This window comes from Bombina bombina, chromosome 6 (genome assembly GCF_027579735.1).
Source record: "Bombina bombina isolate aBomBom1 chromosome 6, aBomBom1.pri, whole genome shotgun sequence".
Taxonomy (NCBI): domain Eukaryota; kingdom Metazoa; phylum Chordata; class Amphibia; order Anura; family Bombinatoridae; genus Bombina; species Bombina bombina.
The window spans coordinates 1090217431-1090241451 of record NC_069504.1 but is presented as its reverse complement, the minus strand read 5'-3'; the positions used below and the strand labels follow the sequence as shown (position 1 = coordinate 1090241451).

The window sequence follows — 24021 nt, the reverse complement described above, 5'->3', positions numbered from 1 at the left end:
CGCCTGCGTGGCCACACAGGACTTGGTATGGAGACCTAGTGGACATGTCATCTGTCTCACCATGGACACTGCCAATGAGGCAGGATCTTCTAATACAGGGTCCGTTCAAGCATCCAAATCTAATTTCTCTAAGTCTGACTGCTTGGAGATTGAACGCTTAATTCTATCAAAGCGTGGTTTCTCTGAGTTAGTTATAGATACTCTGATTCAGGCTAGAAAGCCTGTAACCAGGAAAATCTACCATAAGTTATTGCGGAAATATCTTTGTTGGTGTGAATCCAAGGGTTACTCATGGAGTAAGATTAGGATTCCCAGGATATTGTCTTTTCTCCAAGAAGGATTGGAGAAAGGATTGTCAGCTAGTTCCTTAAAAGGACAGATATCTGCTCTGTCTATCCTTTTACACAAGCGTCTGGCAGAGGTACCAGACGTTCAAGCGTCTGCGCAGGCTTTAGTCAGAATCAAGCCTGTCTATAAACCTGTGGCTCCACCATGGAGTCTAAATCTAGTTCTTTCAGTTCTTCAAGGGGTTCCGTTTGAACCTTTACATTCCATAGATATTAAGTTATCTTGGAAAGTTTTGTTTTTGGTAGCTATGTCTTCTGCTCGAAGAGTCTCAGAATTATCTGCCTTACAGTGTGATTCACCTTACCTGGTGTTCCACGCAGATAAGGTAGTTTTGCGTACCAAACCTGGTTTTCTTCCTAAAGTTGTTTCTAACAAGAATATTAACCAGGAAATAGTTGTTCCTTCTCTGTGTCCTAATCCTTATTCGAAGAAGGAACGTCTGTTGCACAATCTTGATGTAGTTCGTGCTCTAAAGTTCTATTTACAAGCAACTAAGGATTTCAGACAAACATCTTCCTTGTTTATTATCTATTCTGGTAAGAGGAGAGGTCAGAAAGCGACTGCTACCTCTCTTTCCTTTTGGCTGAAAAGCATCATTCGTTTGGCCTATGAGACTGCTGGCCAGCAGCCTCCTGAAACTATTACTGCTCATTCTACCAGAGCAGTGGCTTCCACGTGGGCTTTTAAAAACGAGGCTTCTGTTGAACAGATTTGTAAGGCAGCGACTTGGTCTTCACTGCATACTTTTTCAAAATTTTACAAATTCAATACTTTTGCTTCTTCGGAGGCTATTTTTGGGAGAAAGGTTTTGCAAGCAGTGGTGCCTTCCGTTTAAGGTACCTGCCTTGTTCCCTCCCTTCATCCATGTCCTAAAGCTTTGGTATTGGTATCCCACAAGTAAAGGATGAATCCGTGGACTGGATACAGCTTGCAAGAGAAAACATAATTTATGCTTACCTGATAAATTACTTTCTCTTGCGGTGTATCCAGTCCACGGCCCGCCCTGGCAATTAAGTCAGGTTAAATTTTTTTTGTTTAAACTACAGTCAGCACTGCACCCTATGGTTTCTCCTTTTTCTTCCTATCCTTTGGTCGAATGACTGGGGGGGTGGAGCTAGAGGGGGAGCTATATGGACAGCTCTGCTGTGTGCTCTCTTTGCCACTTCCTGTAGGGAAGGAGAATATCCCACAAGTAAAGGATGAATCTGTGGACTGGATACACCGCAAGAGAAAGTAATTTATCAGGTAAGCATAAATTCTGTTTTTTGGTTGTTATTTCTTCTGCTCGCAGAGTTTCTGAGCTTTCGGCATTACAATGTGATTCTCCTTATCTTATTTTCCATTCTGATAAGGTGATGTTACGTATCAAACCTGGTTTTCTTCCTAAGGTTGTTTCTAACAAGAATATTAATCAGGAAATTATTGTTCCTTCCTTGTGTCCTAACCCTTCTTCTAAGTAGGAATGTCTGTTACATAATTTGGACGTAGTCCGTGCCTTGAAGTTCTACTTGCAGACGACTAAGGATTTTCGTCAAACATCTTCATTATTTGTTGTGTTTGCTGGGAAACGTAGGGGTCAGAAAGCTGAGGCTACCTCTTTCTTTTTGGCTGAAGAGTATCATACGCATGGATAGGCAAGGTGTCTGTTTACGGACACTGGTGTCTGTGACTGGCCCTTGCAGTGTCCGCCGCCCATTTTGCTGTGGGGAGGGAGGAGTAAGACAGATGAATACTGGTCCTGACTCCTCCTTAACACATGCAGCGCCACGTTTCTCAGGGTTGTGGCCACTCCCACATGATGCTTCATATATCTTTTCTTTCTGATTAAATAATAGGAAAGGGAAAATATTTAGTGTGAATAAAATTAGTGGCTTGTCAAGAAACTGCTAGCAATATTGGGTGATAAGTTATGGAATAAATAAAGCCTGAGTGAAATACTGGATGTGTATCTTCTGCATCTGTATAATAACGCCCAGCTCTATACAAAGACATAGAAGTGTCACTGGCACATGTGTATAGCCAGACAAGGGCTGGTTATAGGATCAGTGGCATCTGCATCAGTATAATAAAATTCAGCACTATAAAATAATAGTTTTAATTGTAAATGTACCTTGGTGTCCTTCACTAAAGGTCTTTACTTTAGAAAATGTCCGCAACAGCCTTGGCTTGTGCCTATCCCTGATCATACGTGTTGCATATGAGACTGCTGGACAGCAGCCTCCAGAACGACGAATTACGGCTCATTCCACTAGGGCTGTGGCTTCCTCATGGGCATGTTTAAATGATGCTTCTGTGTTGGGGGGGAAGGGAGGAGCTATTTATGCAGCTCTGCTGTGGAGCTCTTTGCCTCCTCCTGCTGACCAGGAGGCAATATCCCATAAGTAAGGATGAAATCCGTGGACTCGTCATATCGTAAAATAAATAAATTTATCAGTTAAGCATAAATTTCCTTTTACATTTTCAACATAGAAGTTGACTAGAATACTATTATAGCATGCTTCCCACGATTGGAGAGTCCACACTGATAAATTTAAAATTAAACTTTATTATGACCTTTAAAATGGGTTACAGTAAATTTAAAAACAGTTGCAGCAAGATAGTCTAAACTTTATATACACTATAAAGTACAAATATTACCGTGATGTTTGGTTACATATGTTAGTACATATATTGATTCAAACACTATATAAAGGTATCTCTTTACACCAAATCTTTAATAAATGACTGACAAAAATATTGGTATATTTGACTATTTGTCAGATATATCCCTTCCCCCCCAACACAGTCATACATGTGTGGACTCTCCAATTGAGGGAAGAGTGCTATAATAGTGCTATAATAGTATTCTAGTCAACTTCTATGTTGAAAATGTAAAAGAAAGCAGGAGAGTTCCCTCCCATTCAACATTCTAGACCTTCGGGCAATATTCAATGCTCTGAGGGTTTGGCCCCTACAAGGTTGTCATAATTTATCTGATTCCAATCAGACATTAAATCCTTGGTTGCTTACATCAACCATCAGGCGGGGGAACCGAGAAGATTCCTGGCATTGAGGGAAGTATCTCGGATTCGGGAGTGGGCGGAGACCCACAACTGTTCGCTGTCAGCAATCCTCATCCTGACAGGTGGGGAACACCGGAGATAGATCTCATGGCGTCCCATGTCAATACCTAGCTACCCAGATATCGGTTGGGGTGCCTTGGAGGTTCAATCTAATTTTTCTTTTCCAGCCATTACCACTCCTTTCTTGAGTGGTGGCTCGATTTGTTTTAGGAGCAGGCGTCAGTGATTCTGATTGTTCCATCGTGGCCGCAAAGGATATGGTTCGCGGATCTAGTGGTGATTTCATCATCTTCTCCTTGGAGATTACCTTGTCGCAGGGATCTGCTGGAACAAGGCCCCTTCATTCATCAAAATCTAGATTCTCTGAGGCTGACTGCGGTCAGATTGAATACTTAGTCTTAGCCAAGAGAGGGTTTTCTAAGAGTGTTATTGATACTCTCATTCAAGCTCGTAAGCCGGTTACTTATGGCATTTTTTATAAGGTGTGGAGGACCTACTTATTCTGGTGTGAAGAGCGTGGTTTGCCCTGGCACAAAGTAAAGGTTGCCAGGAGTCCTCCTTTTCTCTAGGTTGGACTAAAGAAGGGCCTCTCAGCTAGTTCCTTGAAGGGACAGATTTTGACCCTATCTGTTTTACTGCATAAGAGGCATTTCACAGGAAAGTCCTTCAGTCTTTGTGGTTGGTCAATTGGGTGCCTGCCTTAATTTTTTCTCATCCATTAACTCTTGCACTCCATAGCTTGGGTATTAGAGTCCACGAGACCCGCCCTATTATATTTTTTCAATTGGCGGCAGTTGAGTATGCACCTCATTTACCCTGCTTTGTCCTTCCTTACTTCTCTATTTTCTCCTTTTTCTCGGCTATATGTTAGACTGAGATACCAGAGAGATTAGAGGGATTAAAAGCTTGTGAAATTGTGGGTGTCTTTGCCTCCTGCTAGTGGCCAGGAGTTGAATTTTAGAAGTAATGGCTTGTGGACTCTCACCACCATAAAATCAATTAATTTATTAGGTAAGCATACATTTAGTTTGTGTGTGTGTGTGTGTGTATGTGTATATATATATATATATATATATATATATATATATACACACAGTATGTCACAAAAGTGAGTACACCCCTCACTTTTTTGTTAATATTTTATTATATATTTCCATGTGACAACACTGAAGAAATGACACTTTGCTACAATGTAAAGTATTGAGTGTACGGCCTGTATAACAGTGTAAATTTGCTGTCCCCTCAAAATAACTCATCACACAGCCATTAGTGTCTAAACCGTTGGCAACAAAAGTAAGTACACCCCTAAGTGGAAATGTCCAAATTGGGCCCAATTAGCCATTTTCCCTCCCTTGTGTCATGTGACTCGTTAGTGTTACAATGTCTCAGGTGTGAATGGGGAGCAGTTGTGTTAAATTTTGTGTTATCGCTCTCACACTCTCATACTGGTCACTGGAAGTTCAACATGGCACTTCATGGCAAAGAACTCTGTGAGGATCTTAAAAAAAAAAAAATCATTGCTCTACATAAAAATGGCCTAGGCTGACTTCCGGTGGGCGGCTCTAGAAGATTGCTGCGAGCTTACTCTGCTGTGCAGAAACTCTCTTCTAATCTTTATTAAAGTGTCATCATTCTATGCCATCCGCATCTCCCTTGACAGATAAGCTGTCAGGGAATCTTCAGCGGATAGAAGGAACTCAATCTCTTCTTCCCCGGAGGGCACTTGACTAAACTAGAACACACGAGGGACCTTGCATATACGGCACACTCAGGACTAGGAACAATGGATACTTTCCACATTGAAACAGAACTGCGAACCCAAGACATGGTTACTTCCCTAAAGAACCTATTAATACCGGTGCTGGGAAAACTGGAATTTACCTTACAACAGTTGTGGACTGAAATTCAACTTGGGAACCCCCCACACCCCTCTTCACAAGGGAGCCAATTACCCGCAGAGCGACCCTGTGGCAACGTCTGAATGGCCCCAGAGGTGTATCAGCCGGAGCGGAGTGAGGGATTGCAGAGGCAGCAGATAGGTTCACAACCACACGGCCCATCTGTACTGGATATTGACCTACTGAACTTTAGCTTGGAGTCGCAAAATAGAGCAGAGGAGAACACCGTAGGCACAGGAGGCGCAGTGTCAGTTCAGAACAATACGGTAACAGGCAATATGTCCTCCCTACAATGCAACCCTGGCACTCAGTTATGCGCTCAAGAGTCACTGCAAAGCAAGAGACTGTCTCGAGGATCATGGCTGATATGTTGTAGGAGGCAGTGCCAGGCTGCTTGTTTGGGCATTTTGGCCTAATTTACTAGCATCTTTGATAGCATCGGGAAGTATCTGCTGAAATAGTTTACCACTATATGTACTGGCCTCCTCATTTTAAGATGTACTACCTTTTAACCTCTTTACAATAATATGGTGGCATGTTGCAGTGTCCAGCAAAGCTCTTGGTGTTTGTGATGTCTGTGTTTATTTGTTTATGTTTTGTTTTATTCTTTATTAATTTGGAATGAATGTACGCCTCCCAGTGAATTTTTGAAGAGATTTAATTAACGAAACACATTTGTTTCAATACATTGGCATTATACATTGCAAAAAGTGGCTAATAGTGGCTATGTTATATGTTGCTTCATATATCATTTATTTACAGAGCATTAACTATAATAAATGATACTATACATAATTTAATTTCAAATAATACTTCTGAGTAGTTATAGGGGTCTAGAACCACCCTTCACCTCCACAGGACATTTGCATTTAGATTAGAGTTTTTCAACAAAAGATTCAAAAGAACAAAGTTTTTTTAATAAAATATGATAATTCTTTATAAATTCATAACAATTATTGCTTGCAATTGTATAGTATATATAATATGTAGCAACTAGAATTATGTTTTTTAAACTACTAAATGCAAATGTCCTGTGGAGGTGAAGGGTGGTAAATTCACTGGGAGGCGTAACAGTTAAAGCAAATAAAAAGCATCACCAAGTAGTGACGTAATCACACATTGCCGGAAGAAGCCTAATGCCCACATGGGTGAAACGTGCGTAGCAAGAGGAGGCAGCTACATGTGTCCAGTGACAGGAATGTGAAAATGTATTTTGATAACGATCCACAAGGTCCCTGCTGTGCGGTTTAGCTCACAACTTTCAGCAATTCAACTTTAAGGTAAACAAAATTGCGACAAGCAACCGGCCTCCCAGCACACGGAGCTAGTGATGATATGGTCAGGAGGGTTAGTGTAAGTAACGCAGCTTCATCGTGGAGCAACAGCAACATGGATATCGTATCCAGTCATCTTTGTGTGAGAATTTATTCTGTCTTACTAACCCTGCCTTAACTAGCTACCTGATTTGCATGGACATAATATTACTGCTGGGGGAGACTGCCTTGTACGCTTTGCATGTATTGGATAGACCTCCTTGCTTCTTTCCTTTTTGACTGCTAACTGGATTGAGCTATTTGGAGACAAGGGATCATGAATGTATAACACCTATTACTGCTGTGAGCTATACTAACCGCAACTGGATTTACTTATTGCTGTTATACGCACACATTTTCTTTTTTTGAGATCTCTGAAATTATAACTCTATTTTTTCAAAGGGTACCCTTGGAGACAAAGTGGACTTGCATATATTCTTCTGTCATGGACTTTTATTTATTACATTGCAATAGTGGCTTGAATTAATTTTGAGAACGTTATTGTCATATACATTTTTCTGTTATTAAAATGAATTATGTTCCTGCAATATAGGGAGTTGCTTTTTCTAAATTTTCTAATTCTAATTTTATAGTATTGTGACAATTAAGGGTAATCTGTTGGAGCAGGTGTGGGAGGGATATTTTCTTTGCATATATTTTCTATGTATATATGTATGTGTATGTATATATATATATATAGTGTGTGTATATATATATATATGTATATATATATATATATATATATATACACACACATACATACATACACACACACACCCTTCAGCCCTAACATGTTCTTATGGTTTACCATGAACTTGTAATACCAGGTTGCACGCAAATCTTAGAATGGTCCAGCAATATTGCTAGGGCACCCTGCTCTATGAATAGTTCTCCACTTGTAATCTAGACCTAATAAATTGTATTATATCAAGAAAAGCATTTATTTATAACAAATGATGACCCCTTCACTACCAGGACTTTAAGAGAAAAACTTGTCCAATAATTTTTGGTAACCACTCCATTTAAACAGAAATAGAGCTTTTTTTTATTTATTTACCTGTCAAAAGTATATATTGGTTTTAATCAGACAACACAAGGTATTGATCTAGGCCCATTTTGGTATATTTCATGCCACCATTTCACCGCCAAATGTGATCATATAAAAAAAAAATGTTTTCAAAGAGAGAAACACTCTACCAGGAACAAACAACAGCTCAGTAGCTTGTTCTATGGCAAATTACCACCTAGGAGCAGCCTCTTTTAGCTCAGTTGTACTTTTTACAGAGGAAAACTTTCCTGAAGAATATCAGTCTGATCCCGCCGAGTATGGTCCTTTCAGCACCAAAATAGCAAACAATTAACCTCTGAAAAAAGAACATGACTACCCCAGATGATCGTTTCAGCTTTCTGTGGGTCTCTTCAGAGAGGTATATATATATATATATATATATATTTATTTTTTTTAACAAACTTTGGGTTTCTCACTAAAATTATTTATATACCATTTGTGTAATCAGGGTACATATGATTGTAGATGAAGAAACCTGTAGGGACAGATAAAGAGGAGGCGCCTCTTAAAACTATTGTCTGTACAGGTTTGTCATACCTGTACAGACAATATTGTTTTATGAGGCGCCTCTTCATCTGTCCCTCCAGGTTTCTTCATCTGCATACCATCACAAGAGTGCTGCGTTGGTTACTGCCCTCCTTTGTAACTCTGGTCTCGTTTGGTTTGAGCACCTCTCATAGAGACACTGTGTCCTTTTCCATGCACATGATTGTAAAAGCTTCTCTGGGATCCCCTTTGTTCAGAAATATCAGACATAAATGGCATTTGCCATTACTTTTTGATCACTATAATGCCGCTAATTGCAGCTGCGCACCGCATTTCTATTATTCCCGGCAGAAAAGTGGTTAATCAGGTAGCGTGTAAGGTTAATTTTAACTTTTGTGTAGAGATTACCCTCCCACCTGACACCTTCCACCCCCTGATCCTTACCTGATCTCTCCCAAACAGTTCTTTTCCCTCCCTCACCCCCACTGGTCACCACCAACTTAGGTACTCGCATACAGTCTGCCAATATTAAGTTTTAAAGCTTTTTTTTTATTTATTAATTATTTATTTTCTGCAGTGTAGGATCCCTCCAACCTCCCAGATCCCTCCCAAAAGCTCTCTAACCCTCCTCCCTCTAACTATTGTTCGCCATTTTAGGTATTTCTTAGACCTTGAAGGCCGCCTCTGCATTTGACAGTTTTTCACCACTAGAGGGTACTAGTTTATGTGTTTCATATAGATAACATTGAGCTCATGCACGTGAATTTACCGAGGAGTGAGCACTGATTGTCTAAAATGCAAGTCTGTCAAAAAAACTGAAATAAAGGGGCAGTCTGCTGAGGCTTAGATACAAGGTAATCACAGAGGTAAAATGTGTATTATTATAACTGTGTTGGTTATGCAAAACTTGGGAATGGTTAATTAAGGTATTATCTATTTTTTAAAACAACTAAAATTCTGGTGTTTACCAGAATGGTGTTTACTGTTCCTTTAAGTATATCCTACTAAAGTCGACTTTAGTTTTTAATATTGATTTTCTTTTGTAATAGGAAAAATCCAGGTTAGAGAGTGAGCTAGTAAATTCTGCTTCTCAGCTTACAATGCTTAATGAAGAACTTCAAAATAGAGCAGTGGAAATTGAAGACCTTCAACTACAGCGGAATCAGGTGAATAAATGATTAATTTATTCATGTACATACATTATAAAAGTAATTTAATTTATTTTTAGTGATATTTCATAACATTAGTCATATCAGCTATAAGAATGCCTATAAATATATTTATTATTAGGTGGCCATGCAACAACGTTGCAGGACAACCTATTGTTATTGTCAGGATTTATTTTATTATTATTATTATATCCTTCTTAATTTAAGGAGAGTCATCATTCCTTACTGTTGGAAAATACTGAACCTGGCTAGGAGGCAAAGACACCCCAGCCAAAGGCTTAAATACCTCTCAATTCCCCCCATCCCTCATTCATTCCTTGCCCTTTGTCACAGGAGGATGGCAGAGAGGTGTCAGAAGATTCAGAGTAGTTCCTTAGGAGGGGTATCTGCCCTTTGATATTAGACTGGAGTTTTAAGTAGTCTTCTCAGCCTCTCAGTGAGAGCATTTAACGAAAGTTAGAGTCTGGAGATGCAGATAGTCTTTCTGTGAAACCATCCAGACCTGATTTTATGCTGCTTTATCTGTGAGATTTTATTGGGCTAATAGACGGTTTCTTATGTGACTGGAACGCACAGGTTTTTACTTTCACTTTGAGTGCTGTGCAGCTTGTAGCTTGGCACGCTTTTTCTCATAGCAGGGATGGTCCTGCCTTGCGCACCATGTGACCAGGAGTGGTCTCGGTTTCATTTCCTCTTTCCTGACCGAGCTGCCTGTCGGAGAAGATGCTATTTCTCTGTATTGTCTGGGTCTAGGAGATGGTGAGTGTCTCAGCCATTGGAAGTATAAAGGTGCCGTTTTTGAGAAATAAAGATTGTTTATTTTCTGTGTTCTGCTGTTATTAGCTTAAGCTATGGAGGATTCTGATATATTAGAGGGTACTCCCTCTGTTCCAAATAGTAATACCTGTTTATATTGTGAGAAGGCCTTGCTATGCCTGCCCTCTCAGTTATGTTCCACATGCCTTGACAACGTTTTCCGGTCAAAGAAGGTTAACCCTTTTAGTACCACTGAGCCGTCCACCTCTGAGGACTTGCCATCCCGTGAGGTGCATACCCAACATTTATCTCCTTCTGCACACGCAGCTTCCCATAGCACGCTTAATCCACCATCTGGAGGGGGCCCTTTACCACCTGATTTTACCGCACAGTTACAAATGGTGTGTCTGCGGCCCTCAGTGCTTTACCTCGCCCTGCTAAACTCAAGCAAAAGGTTAAACATAGCTCTCCTGCTCTGGGGTCATCATGTAATTTATTGGCTTTTACTGCTCTGTCTCAGTTATCTGAGGACGAGTTGCACTCTGAGGCTTCAGAGGATGAAGTTTCTGGGATGGAGTCTGCTGCTTCTAAGCCTCCTGATGTGAAACAACCAGCCTTTAGATTTAAGTTTGAACACTTACATTTTCTTCTAAAGGAGGTGCTGTCTACAAGCTGCCTGATGAACATTTGATTCCTAAATTAGACATAGTTGCCTGTAAAGATGGCAAACATTATTAAGAATGATTGGGACAGAATTGGAACTTCCTTTCCCTCTTCGTCTTCCTTTAAAAAAAAAAATCCGGACTCTAAATTGGAGTTGTTAGGTTCGGTCCCTATGGTGGATGGCACTATCTCCACCCTTGCAAAACGCATTACTATCCCGCTTGAGGATAGTTTGACGTTCAGAGAGCCGATGGATAAAAAGATTGAAACTCTTCTAAGAAAAATGGTTCAGCATACGGATATATGTTTCAACTGGCAGAGGCTGTTGCCGCGGTTGCTGGAGCAGTTACCTACTAGTGCGACTCCTTATCGGAATTAATCGACGTGGAGCTTCCCCTCGATGTTATCTAGGTAAGAATTAAGGCCTTGAGAATTGCTAATTATTTTATCTGTGATGCAAACATGCAGATTATTCGCCTAAATGCTAAGGCTTCTGGCTTTTCAGTTCAGGCCCGTCGGGCGCTCTGGCTGAAGTCCTGGTCTGTGAATATGACTTCAAAGTCCAAACTTCTTTCTCTCCCCTTTAAAGGAAATACTTTATTTTGTCTAGGCCTGGACTCCATTATCTCCATGGTTACAGGGGGCAAGAGTGCCTTCCTACCGCAAGATAAAAAGAACAAGTCTAAGGGACAAGTTTCTAATTTTCATTCCTTTCGTTCTGATAAATCCCAACAACAGCAGTCCTCCGCTAAGCCCAAGCAAACCAAGAGTACTTGGAAGCAGGCTCAGTCATGGAAATAGTCAAAGCAGAGCAAGAAGCCCACCAAGACTAAATTGGCATGAAGGGGCGGCCCCTGATCCTACTCTGGATTGTGTAGGGGGCAGGCTGTCGCTCTTTTCAGACGCTTGGTTCACTGCTGGAACAAGGTCCTTTTGTTCATCAAAATCTAGATTTTCTGAGGCTAACTGCGTGGAGATTGAACGCTTAGTCCTAGCCGAGACAGTTTTTTCAGAGAGAGTTATTGATAGTCTCGTAAACCGGTTACTTGTCCCATCTATCATAAAGTGTGGAGAACCTAATAATTAATTAATTAAGGTTGCCAGGATCCTATCGTTTCTCCAGGATGGACTGAAGAAGGGACTTCCTGCCAGTTCCCTGCAGGGACAGGTTTTGGCCCTGTCTGATTTACTGCACAAGAGGCTTGCGGAGCTTCCAGATGTACAGTCATTTGTTAAGACTCTACTTGGGATCAGATCTGTGTTTAGATCTAATGCTCCTCCTTGGAGTCTAAATCTTGTTCTTAAGGTTTTGCAATGGGCTCCGTTTGAGCCTATGCATGAAGTTTACATTAAATTGTTTTCCTGTAAGGTTCTTTTTCTACTGGCTATTGCTTCTGCTCGCAGAGTATCTGAGATTGCTGCCTTGCAATATGAGCCTCCTTATCTGATGATCCATTCTGATAAGGCTGCCCTACGTACTAAGTTAGGTTTTCTTCCTAAGGTTGTGTCAGACAGCAACATCAATCAAGAGATTGGGGTTCCTTCCTTGTGTCGCAATCCTTCTGCGAAGGAACGTTTGCTTCATAATTTGGACGTGTTTCGCACCTTGAAGTTCTATCTTCAGGCTACAAAGGATTTTAGACAAACTTCTTCCTTGTTTGTTGTCTATTCCGGGAAGTGTAAGGGTGAGAAGGTCTCTTTGACTTCCTTATCTTTTTGGTAAAGGAGTGTTATCCACTTAACTTTTGAGACAGAGGGACATAAACCTCATCAGAGGATTACAGCGCATTCTATTAGAGCAGTGGCTTCCTCTTGGACCTTTAAGAACGAGGCCTCTATGGATCAGATTTGTAAGGCGGCTACCTGGTCCTCCTTACATACTATTTCTAAATTTTACAAGTTTAATTTTTTTGCTTTGGCTGAAGCAGCTTTCGGAAAAAGTTTTTGCAGGCTGTGGTGCCCTCATATTAGGGTCCGCCTCTCTTTTTGTCCCTCCCATTATCATTCAGTGTCCTCTAGAGCTTTGGTATAGTTTTCCCAACAGTAAGGAATGATGCCGTGGGCTCTCCGTATATTAAGAAGGAAAACCTAAACTATGCTTAACAGATATTTTAATTTCCTTCTGTATAAGGAGAGTCCACGGACCCCGCCTGTGTTCTCCGATGGGCGGCCCTCTAAATTATTTTTTTTTTCTGGCACCATTTATACCCTGATATTTCTCCTACTGTTCCTTGTTCCCTCGGCAGAATGACTAGGGAGTAGGGGAAGTGGGAGAGGTTTTTAAGCCTTTGGCTGCGGTGTCTCTGCATCCTACTGGTGGCTAGGTTCAGTATTTCCAAACCGTAAGGAATGATGTTGTGGACTCTCCTTATACAGAAGGAAATGAAATTATCTGGTAAGCATAATTTATGGATAATTGTTAACCGGGAAGAGTCCACAGCTACATTCATACAGAATCTGGCCACTAGAAGGAGGCAAAGACACTCCAGCCAAAGGCTTAAATACCTCCCCGACGTCCCTCATCCTTCAGTCATTATTTGCCTCTCATCACAGGATGTTGGCAGAGAAGTGTCAGAAGTTTGAGAGAGTCTCTTATGGAGGGAAGTACTCTTCGCAATGGGACTGGAGTTTTAAGTAATCCTATCAGCCTCCCAAGTGAGAGCTTAGATGAAAGTTAGAGTCCGTAGATGCAGGGAGAGTTTTCCTGCGAACCCATCCCAACTCATAATAACAGCTCCTTGGTAATCAGTGTTGACGAGTTTTGCTGCCTACATTTATTCACTCAAGTCCATGTCAGAAGTGAGGCTAATACCTGTCACACTTGAAGGGCCGTGTTCCTGTTCCACGGCATAGATTCCGGTATGATTGTTTCATTTTATTTTGATATGTGAATGTAATGTTAACAAAACAAGGTAGGGTCCCAGTGGGACTCCTTTTTTCTTAATGAGGAATCATAGGTTAATATCTCCTGAGGATGGTTATTAAACAGGGGGGGACTTTAATCATGTTTGTTATGTGGTTCTATCTACTAATGTGTAGCAATATCTAGGCTCTCGGCCTTTCAGGAAGTTCAGTGATGCAATCTCTCGAGATTGTGCTCCCTTTTGGTGACTGGCACGGTGCACCTCGTGACGGGTGCAGTTACGTTGTTTTTCACTTCAGTATGCTGACTGTGTGCGACAGAGAGAGTCTGGCTCGTGAGTTGTCTGGTTCACAGGAGGTGGTGAGTGCCCCAGCCATTGGGGGTGTAAAAAGGGTGCCAGTTATTTTTTGTCATTTCTGTAATCCTAAAATTATGAAGGATTCTGATATGTTAGACACTGATGTCTCCGATACAGAGAATGAGTCTTGTGATGAATATGAAATGACCCGGGTAATCAATGCCCATCAGTTATGTTCTGATTGCCGTTCTAGAGTACTCTCTTCTCCCAAATCATGGAGCTTAGAGTGCATTGAGCCATCCGCCTCCAAGGTTTCCATGTCCGTGAGGCACGTGATCCAGACCCTTTCTCAGCTATGCAAGCAGGTTTCCCTATGGCCTTAACTCCTCGGGAGGGTGGCTTGTTTCCTCCAGAGGTTACGGCACAGTTCCGCATGGCCATTTCTATGGCGTTGACTCATATCTCCCAAGTGAAATATTTCTAAGATCTTGTTTGTGTTCTGTTAACCAGGGCCCATCAGGCATGTGATCGCCTGATTCAGTTCGGCATTCTGGGGATGTGCTGGCCTCTGAGGCTTCAGGGGCCCCAACCTCGGGACCAGGGTCTTTTGTTGATCCGGCAAGGGTTGATTTTGCCTTCCGTTATATGCTGGCACGTCTTTGTGTTCTTTTAAGACATGTGTTGGCAATGTTGAAGGCTCTCAGCTCGAGTGGGCCGAGGGATCATGCTGGATGGCAAATTCGAATGACGTTTGGGGATGAAGCCAATCCCCTTAATGTCTCAGTTTTATTTTTTCTTTAGGTTTCGGATCCAGTTCTGAGCTTGGGTGAATGGGGCCTCGGATCGGCTGGTCCTGTTGGCGTTCTCATTCACCTTGGGCGTTCACCCGATGGGTCCTCCATTTTATTTTTTTTATCCGGATGGATGTGTTTAATTTGTTTTTTCTTAAGCTCATGTCTGTTAAATTTTTGTTCTTCTCTGGAACCGATACTTGGAATTTTGTGGTTGCGTGGGCACTTCCTCGGAAGTTGCACACTTTTTGAATAACAGAATAGAATAATCAAATGTTCTTGGACCTTTGGCAGTTCTGGAGTGTCTTTATACCAGGCAGGTACTGGTCAGACGCTTTTGGCTGTTACCTGGGTTCATGTCACCCTCGTGGTGTGTCACTTGGCCTATTGCTATGGACTCCGATCCTATCGAAGTATGAGGCCTACTGTTTAAATACAACCTTTCTAACCAGAGGGCTATAAGTACCGGTCTAAGGTTGGCTGTTTTGGGCTACTCGCCTGGGATACGGATCTGTTTTTTGCAGACGTCGTCATGGTTCTTCAGGTCCCTGGGGACTCAGAACCATAATTAATATTCCTTTTGGAGTTGGGAGATGTGAGTGACCTACGTGGTCTGGTGTTCCGAGTGGTGAACTGTTGCGGCTTCACTCGAATTTCTTGCGGATGCTGACTCTTTAGCCTATTAAACATTTTCTTACTGTGGCAGAGTCTCCTTCTTTCCCGCCTTGGGTGGACCATCTGGTCTGGAAGCGTGGTCATGTCCTTCCTCTACTCAGAGTTGCGTTACTCTAAGAAGTGGTGTGCCTTCTGTGTGGGGCTGCAAGGCTCCAGCTTTTACCCTGTTATAGAGGTTTCTTTTTGTAAGATTGATCTTACAAAGATCTCTGGTTGTTGTCTCTTCCATATTATACGCTTGGCCTAACCACGGTCTCGACGTTTGGGTGTTTCTGCATCCTCGTTGCAACTCTAGCCTTGGGACTTAACAGTGAAAAGTTGAGGTCGGTTACAGACGGTCGACCTTCTGGGGTCAGGTAGTTGACCATTTATCCTCGATGTTCCGTTAGGGCTTCGTGGAGGGTGCCTTACGTCTAACTCTTTGGATGGCAAGCAAGCTCCAGGATTCTCATTCACCTTCGGGTGTTGGTGCTATCTTGCCAGTCTGTGAAACATGTGTTAACGCTTGTCTACGAGATTTCCTTGCGATTCAAGTGCACTGAATGCCAAATTATTAAACTGTTCAGAAACTCTTTCAGACTCTTGGGTTTGAGGCTTTTGCTAGATCGCCAAGTCTACGGACTTTAAATGGTGCGCTCCTAATCGTAAGAGGCAGCTTTGGGTTCCTTTGGAGGCTAGATATTTCGATCAATGATGTTTTCGAGGACCCTGACCTAGGTCCATGTTTCACCCTAGATGGGTGTGGACGGTTCAGTCTCACCTTAGGTGTTTGTGGTCCTGTGTGCCTCTCTCAGAGGGGGGCAGGGCTATGTTTTTCATGGGAAATGCCTATCTGCCCGTGGCTTAGGCTCTAGGTATTTCTGACGGGTCCCTACTGGTCTGCTGGCACATTTGATGTTCCTGTAAACTCCAGGTGTCTTTCACCTCGGTTGGCGATATGGCCGAGGGGTCTCGCCTCTATGGTAGGGTGTTTTTCCGTTGTTTTTGTTCCCTTATCTTCTAGAGCGAAGGTTGGGTTTTCCTGATTCTGAGTTACTTTAATATCTGATTGTGTTCCACAATGGCTTAGTGGTAAACTATGTTTCTGACAAGCTGAAGGTCAAGAGTTCAAATCCAGCTATGGCTATGTACTCTTCATAATGCAAGTCCTATACATATCATTGCTTAAATCAGCTTTGTATGGCAACCTATGGGTCCTTGTTTTTTCCTGCCTTGTAAGGCTCTTTTCCCTTCTTGCGTTTTCAGAATCCTGGAAAGGAAGATGTGAGGTAGTGACTGGTTCCACGTTCTTGCAGCGGGAGTCTGAGGGTTTGAACCCTATTGGGGCTCCTGCTAAATGTTGGATTCCGATATATAGATGTTGGGGATCTGAGGGCCCTCTTCCCTTGGGAAGTGTTCTTTTTTTTTTTTTTGGAAGACAGCAGTTTAGGGGGTCGTACCTGTGCACAATGCCTATCCTGAATCACAGTAGCATGTTGTTTGTAGTAGCGGTCAGAGGTCTTCCCGGGGGCTTTGTTCCTTGTTGACCCTTCCTTTCTCTTCCAGTGTTCTGGGACTCTTGTCTTCAGTCTTTGACTAGCCTTTGGGCTGGGACCATTACCCTGGAGGGAAGCTCGGGATCGGTTATCTATGAAGTGTTGACCGTTTTCTTCCTGAGTCGATCCTCCCCCTTGGTGGGAGGATTTTATGTCCTCCTCTTTCTACTGGTGTACTGGGAGGGGACGCTCATTGGAGCCCGGTATTCAGAGGGCTGTGAGTATTTGGAGAGTTAGCAGTTTGAATCCAGCTACAGCTATTTGCACTTTGATTGTGTGCTAGCAGGCTTTAAAACGCCTTCCGGTGGTTTGGGTTTCGCGATGGTTGAATCAGCTTTCCTACCTGGAAGCTGGTTGAGAGCTCCTGTTCAGATGGTTTGGTGTTCTCTTAGAAAACTCTTTCCTAACTGCTGGGATAGTTATCCTATTGCCGCTGTCTCTGCTGACCTAGCCTGCAGGTTTCATTCTGATACGAGGCAACAGGGAACTTTTGTTTTTCTGGAGTACCTTAGCGTATGTGACTGTGTCTGATTCAGGAATATGAGGGTGTCCCTCGAGTTCTTTTTTTGACCTTTTTCCCTGTGTATGGATCTCCTTTTTGTTTGGTCCTTGTGTTTCTAGGGAGTTCGTCTCCTGGGGCGCTACTATTGCTACTATTATGTTTGTTGAGCCATGTGGAATGATCCTTGGATTTTTCCTGGAAATCTGTTCTCCTTTTTGGGGGCAAATAGCAGTTCTTTTCTTATGGCCGGGTACCTTCATGGGAGTCGTGTCCCGCAGGGCTGACTCCTCTGAGGCTGTTTGGTCTCAACGAACTCTGGGACTGAGTGGTCTCTAGTTCGGCTTTGGCGGTGTAAAAAATGTGCAGTTACCTGGGTTTCGGATTTTCTCCTGTGTCGTCTTTTTTTTTTTTTTTTTTTTTTATAGGGTGTCAGGTAATTTCAGGCTGTGGTGCTTTTTTTTGCAACTTGTGTTTTTTTTCATTAAATAAAGTGTTTTCCAAGCTTGCTTGCTTTATTACTAGTCTGTTAAACATGTCTGACACCGAGGAAACTCATTGTTCAATTTGTTTAGAAGCCATTGTGGAACCTCCTCTTAGAATGTGTCCCACTTGTACTGATATGTCTATAAATTGCAAACAGCATATTTTGACTTATAAATTTGGCATTAGATGATTCTCAGACAGAAGGAAATCAGGTTTTGCCATCTAGTTCTCCCCAAGTGTCACAACCAGTAACGCCCGCACAAGCGACGCCAAGTACTTCTAGTGCGTCTAATTCTTTCACCTTGCAAGATATGGCTTCAGTTATGAATACTACCCTCACAGAGGTTTTATCTAAGCTACCTGGGTTGCAAGGGAAGCGCAGTAGCTCTGGGTTAAGAACAAATGCTGAGCCTTCTGACGCTTTAGGAACTGTATCCGATATTCCCTTAACAAGTAGGGATGAGGGATTTGCTGTCTGAGGGAGAGATTTCTGATTCAGGAAAGATGTTCTCTCAGACAGATTCAGATATGATGGCATTTAAATTTAAGCTAGAGCACCTCCGCTTATTGCTCAGGGAGGTTTTAGCTACTCTGGATGAGTGTGACCCTATTGTAGTTCCAGAGAAATTGTGTAAAATGGACAAATATTTAGAGGTTCCTGTTTACACCGATGTGTTTCCGGTCCCTAAGAGGATTTCGGGCATTGTTACTAAGGAGTGGGATAAACCAGGTATTCCGTTCTCTCCCCCTCCTGTTTTTAAGAAAATGTTTCCCATTTCTGACACCATAAAGGACTCATGGCAGACGGTCCCTAAGGTGGAGGGAGCTATTTCTTTCATGTAATTAGCAAGAGTCCATGAGCTAGTGACGTGTGGGATATACATTCCTACCAGGAGGGGCAAAGTTTCCCAAACCTCAAAATGCCTATAAATACACCCCTCACCACACCCACAATTCAGTTTTACAAACTTTGCCTCCGATGGAGGTGGTGAAGTAAGTTTGTGCTAGATTCTACGTTGATATGCGCTCCGCAGCAAGTTGGAGCCCGGTTTTCCTCTCAGCGTGCAGTGAATGTCAGAGGGATGTGAGGAGAGTATTGCCTATTTGAATGCAGTGATCTCCTTCTACGGGGTCTATTTCATAGGTTCTCTGTTATCGGTCGTAGAGATTCATCTCTTACCTCCCTTTTCAGATCGACGATATACTCTTATATATACCATTACCTCTGCTGATTCTCGTTTCAGTACTGGTTTGGCTTTCTACAAACATGTAGATGAGTGTCCTGGGGTAAGTAAATCTTATTTTCTGTGACACTCTAAGCTATGGTTGGGCACTTTGTTTATAAAGTTCTAAATATATGTATTCAAACATTTATTTGCCTTGACTCAGAATGTTCAACTTTCCTTACTTTCAGACAGTCAGTTTCATATTTGGGATAATGCATTTGTTTTAATCATTTTTTCTTACCTTCAAAAATTTGACTTTTTTCCCTGTGGGCTGTTAGGCTCGCGGGGGCTGAAAATGCTTCATTTTATTGCGTCATTCTTGGCGCGGGCTTTTTTGGCGCAAAAATTATTTTCCGTTTCCGGCGTCATACGTGTCGCAAAAATGTCGGCGTTCCGGATGTGGCGTCATTTTTGGCGCCAAAAAGCATTTAGGCGCCAAATAATGTGGGCGTCTTATTTGGCGCTAAAAAATATGGGCGTCGCTTTTGTCTCCACATTATTTAAGTCTCATTTTTCATTGCTTCTGGTTGCTAGAAGCTTGTTTTGGCATTTTTCCCATTCCTGAAACTGTCATTTAAGGAATTTGATCAATTTTGCTTTATATGTTGCTGTTTTTTCTCTTACATATTGCAAGATGTCTCACGTTGCATCTGAGTCAGAAGATACTACAGGAAAATCGCTGTCTAGTGCTGGATCTACCAAAGCTAAGTGTATCTGCTGTAAACTTTTGGTAGCTATTCCTCCAGCTGTTGTTTGTATTGATTGTCATGACAAACTTGTTAAAGCAGATAATATTTCCTTTAGTAAAGTACCATTGCCTGTTGCAGTTCCTTCAACATCTAAGGTGCAGAATGTTCCTGATAACATAAGAGATTTTGTTTCTGAATCCATAAAGAAGGCTATGTCTGTTATTTCTCCTTCTAGTAAACGTAAAAAATCTTTTAAAACTTCTCTCCCTACAGATGAATTTTTAAATGAACATCATCATTCTGATTCTGATAACTCTTCTGGTTCAGAGGATTCTGTCTCAGAGGTTGATGCTGATAAATCTTCATATTTATTTAAAATAGAATTTATTCGTTCTTTACTTAAAGAAGTTCTAATTGCTTTAGAAATAGAGGATTCTGGTCCTCTTGATACTAATTCTAAACGTTTGGATAAGGTATTTAAATCTCCTGTGGTTATTCCAGAAGTTTTTCCTGTTCCTAATGCTATTTCTGCAGTAATTTCCAAAGAATGGGATAAATTGGGTAATTCATTTACTCCCTCTAAACGTTTTAAGCAATTATATCCTGTGCCGTCTGACAGATTAGAATTTTGGGACAAAATCCCTAAAGTTGATGGGGCTATTTCTACCCTTGCTAAACGTACTACTATTCCTACGTCAGATGGTACTTCGTTTAAGGATCCTTTAGATAGGAAAATTGAGTCCTTTCTAAGAAAAGCTTATCTGTGTTCAGGTAATCTTCTTAGACCTGCTATATCTTTGGCTGATGTTGCTGCAGCTTCAACTTTTTGGTTGGAAACCTTAGCGCAACAAGTAACACATCATGATTCTCATGATATTATTATTCTTCTTCAGCATGCTAATAATTTTATCTGTGATGCCATCTTTGATATTATCAGAGTTGATGTCAGGTTTATGTCTCTAGCTATTTTAGCTAGAAGAGCTTTATGGCTTAAGACTTGGAATGCTAATATGGCTTCTAAATCAACTCTACTTTCCATTTCTTTCCAGGGTAACAAATTATTTGGTTCTCAGTTGGATTCTATTATTTCAACTGTTACTGGTGGGAAAGGAACTTTTTTACCACAGGATAAAAAATCTAAGGGTAAAAACAGAGCTAATAATCGTTTTCGTTCCTTTCGTTTCAACAAAGAACAAAAACCTGATCCTTCATCCTCAGGAGCAGTTTCAGTTTGGAAACCATCTCCAATCTGGAATAAATCCAAGCCAGCCAGAAAGGCAAAGCCTGCTTCTAAGTCCACATGAAGGTGCGGCCCTCATTCCAGCTCAGCTGGTAGGGGGCAGGTTACGTTTTTTCAAAGAAATTTGGATCAATTCTGTTCACAATCTTTGGATTCAGAACATTGTTTCAGAAGGGTACAGAATTGGTTTCAAGATGAGACCTCCTGCAAAGAGATTTTTTCTTTCCCGTGTCCCAGTAAATCCAGTAAAAGCTCAAGCATTTCTGAATTGTGTTTCAGATCTAGAGTTGACTGGAGTAATTATGCCAGTTCCAGTTCAGGAACAGGGGATGGGGTTTTATTCAAATCTCTTCATTGTACCAAAGAAGGAGAATTCCTTCAGACCAGTTCTGGATCTAAAAATATTGAATCGTTATGTAAGGATACCATCGTTCAAGATGGTAACTGTAAGGACTATCTTGCCTTTTGTTCAGCAAGGGAATTATATGTCCACAATAGATTTACAGGATGCATATCTGCATATTCCGATTCATCCGGATCATTATCGGTTCCTGAGATTCTCTTTTCTGGACAAGCATTACCAGTTTGTGTCTCTGCCGTTTGGCCTTGCTACAGCTCCAAGAATTTTTACAAAGGTTCTCGGTGCCCTTCTGTCTGTAATCAGAGAACAGGGTATTGTGGTATTTCCTTATTTGGACGATATCTTGGTACTTGCTCAGTCTTTACATTTAGCAGAATTTCATACGAATCGACTTGTGTTGTTTCTTCAAGATCATGGTTGGAGGATCAATTTACCAAAAAGTTCATTGATTCCTCAGACAAGGGTAACCTTTCTGGGTTTCCAAATAGATTCAGTGTCCATGACTCTGTCTTTAACAGACAAGAGGCGTCTAAAACTGATGGCAGCTTGTCGAAACCTTCAGTCACAATCATTCCCTTCGGTAGCCTTATGCATGGAAATTCTAGGTCTTATGACTGCTGCATCGGACGCGATCCCCTTTGCTCGTTTTCACATGCGACCTCTTCAGCTTTGTATGCTGAATCAATGGTGCAAGGATTACACAAAGATATCTCAATTAATATCTTTAAAACCGATTGTTCGACACTCTCTAACGTGGTGGACAGATCACCATCGTTTAATTCAGGGGGCTTCTTTTGTGCTTCCGACCTGGACTGTAATTTCAACAGATGCAAGTCTCACAGGTTGGGGAGCTGTGTGGGGATCTCTGACGGCACAAGGAGTTTGGGAATCTCAGGAGGTGAGATTACCGATCAATATTTTGGAACTCCGTGCAATTTTCAGAGCTCTTCAGTTTTGGCCTCTTCTGAAGAGAGAATCGTTCATTTGTTTTCAGACAGACAATGTCACAACTGTGGCATACATCAATCATCAAGGAGGAACTCACAGTCCTCTGGCTATGAAAGAAGTATCTTGAATTTTGGTTTGGGCGGAATCCAGCTCCTGTCTAATCTCTGCGGTTCATATCCCAGGTGTAGACAATTGGGAAGCGGATTATCTCAGTCGCCAAACGTTGCATCCGGGCGAATGGTCTCTTCACCCAGAGGTATTTCTTCAGATCGTTCAAATGTGGGAACTTCCAGAAATAGATTTGATGGCGTCCCATCTAAACAAGAAACTTCCCAGGTATCTGTCCAGATCCCGGGATCCTCAGGCGGAGGCAGTGGATGCATTATCACTTCCTTGGAAGTATCATCCTGCCTATATCTTTCCGCCCCTAGTTCTTCTTCCAAGAGTAATCTCCAAGATTCTGAAGGAATGCTCGTTTGTTCTGCTGGTAGCTCCGGCATGGCCTCACAGGTTTTGGTATGCGGATCTTGTCCGGATGGCCTCTTGCCAACCGTGGACTCTTCCGTTAAGACCAGACCTTCTGTCACAAGGTCCTTTCTTCTGTTATGTGTGATCAGTCCACGGGTCATCATTACTTCTGGGATATAACTCCTCCCCAACAGGAAATGCAAGAGGATTCACCCAGCAGAGCTGCATATAGCTCCTCCCCTCTACGTCAGTCCCAGTCATTCTCTTGCACCCAACGACTAGATAGGATGTGTGAGAGGACTAGGGTGATTATACTTAGTTTTTATGACTTCAATCAAAAGTTTGTTATTTTACAATAGCACCGGAGCGTGTTATTACTTCTCTGGCAGAGTTTGAGGAAGAATCTACCAGAGTTTTTTTACTATGATTTTAACCGGAGTAGTTAAGATCATATTGCTGTTCTCGGCCATCTGAGGGAGGTAAAATCTTCAGATCAGGGGACAGCGGGCAGATGAATCTGCATTGAGGTATGTAGCAGTTTTTATTTTCTGAATGGAATTGATGAGAAAATCCTGCCATACCGTTATAATGACATGTATGTATACACTTCAGTATTCTGGGGATGGTATTTCACCGGAACTACTCTGTTAAAAGTCACTAATCCTTTTAATAAGTATTTATCATGTTAAACGTTTTTGCTGGAATGTAGAATCGTTTACATTTCTGAGGTACTGAGTGAATAAATATTTGGGCATTATTTTCCACTTGGCAGTTGTTTGGTTTTAATTGTGACAGTTTCGTTTCTCTTCACTGCTGTGTATGAGGGGGAGGGGCCGTTTTTGGCGCTCTTTGCTACGCATCAAAAAATTCCAGTCAGTTACTCTTATATTTCCTGCATGATCCGGTTCATCTCTGACAGATCTCAGGGGTCTTCAAACTTCTTTGGAGGGAGGTAGATTCTCTCAGCAGAGCTGTGAGAATTTTATATTGACTGTGAATAAAAACGTTGCTCTATAATTTTTATGTCAAATTTAATTATTGTTATTTTACTAATGGGAACAAAGTTGTGTTGTTTTAAAGTTTGATGCTATAACTGTTTTTCAGTTCATTGTTTCAACTGTCATTTAATCGTTTAGTACCTCTTTGAGGCACAGTACGTTTTTGCTAAAAAAGATTAT

At 41.7% G+C, this 24021-nt stretch overlaps 1 protein-coding gene across 1 annotated transcript in view; it reads left to right on the top strand.

Annotated features, from left to right (window-relative positions):
* SMC1B (structural maintenance of chromosomes 1B) overlaps positions 1-24021 on the top strand; it is an 854251-nt gene that overhangs the window by 167872 nt on the left and 662358 nt on the right. Inside the window, exon 6 of the mRNA XM_053719693.1 lies at positions 9226-9342. Coding sequence (XP_053575668.1) covers positions 9226-9342 — 117 coding nt within the window. The remainder of the gene's footprint in view (positions 1-9225; positions 9343-24021) is intronic.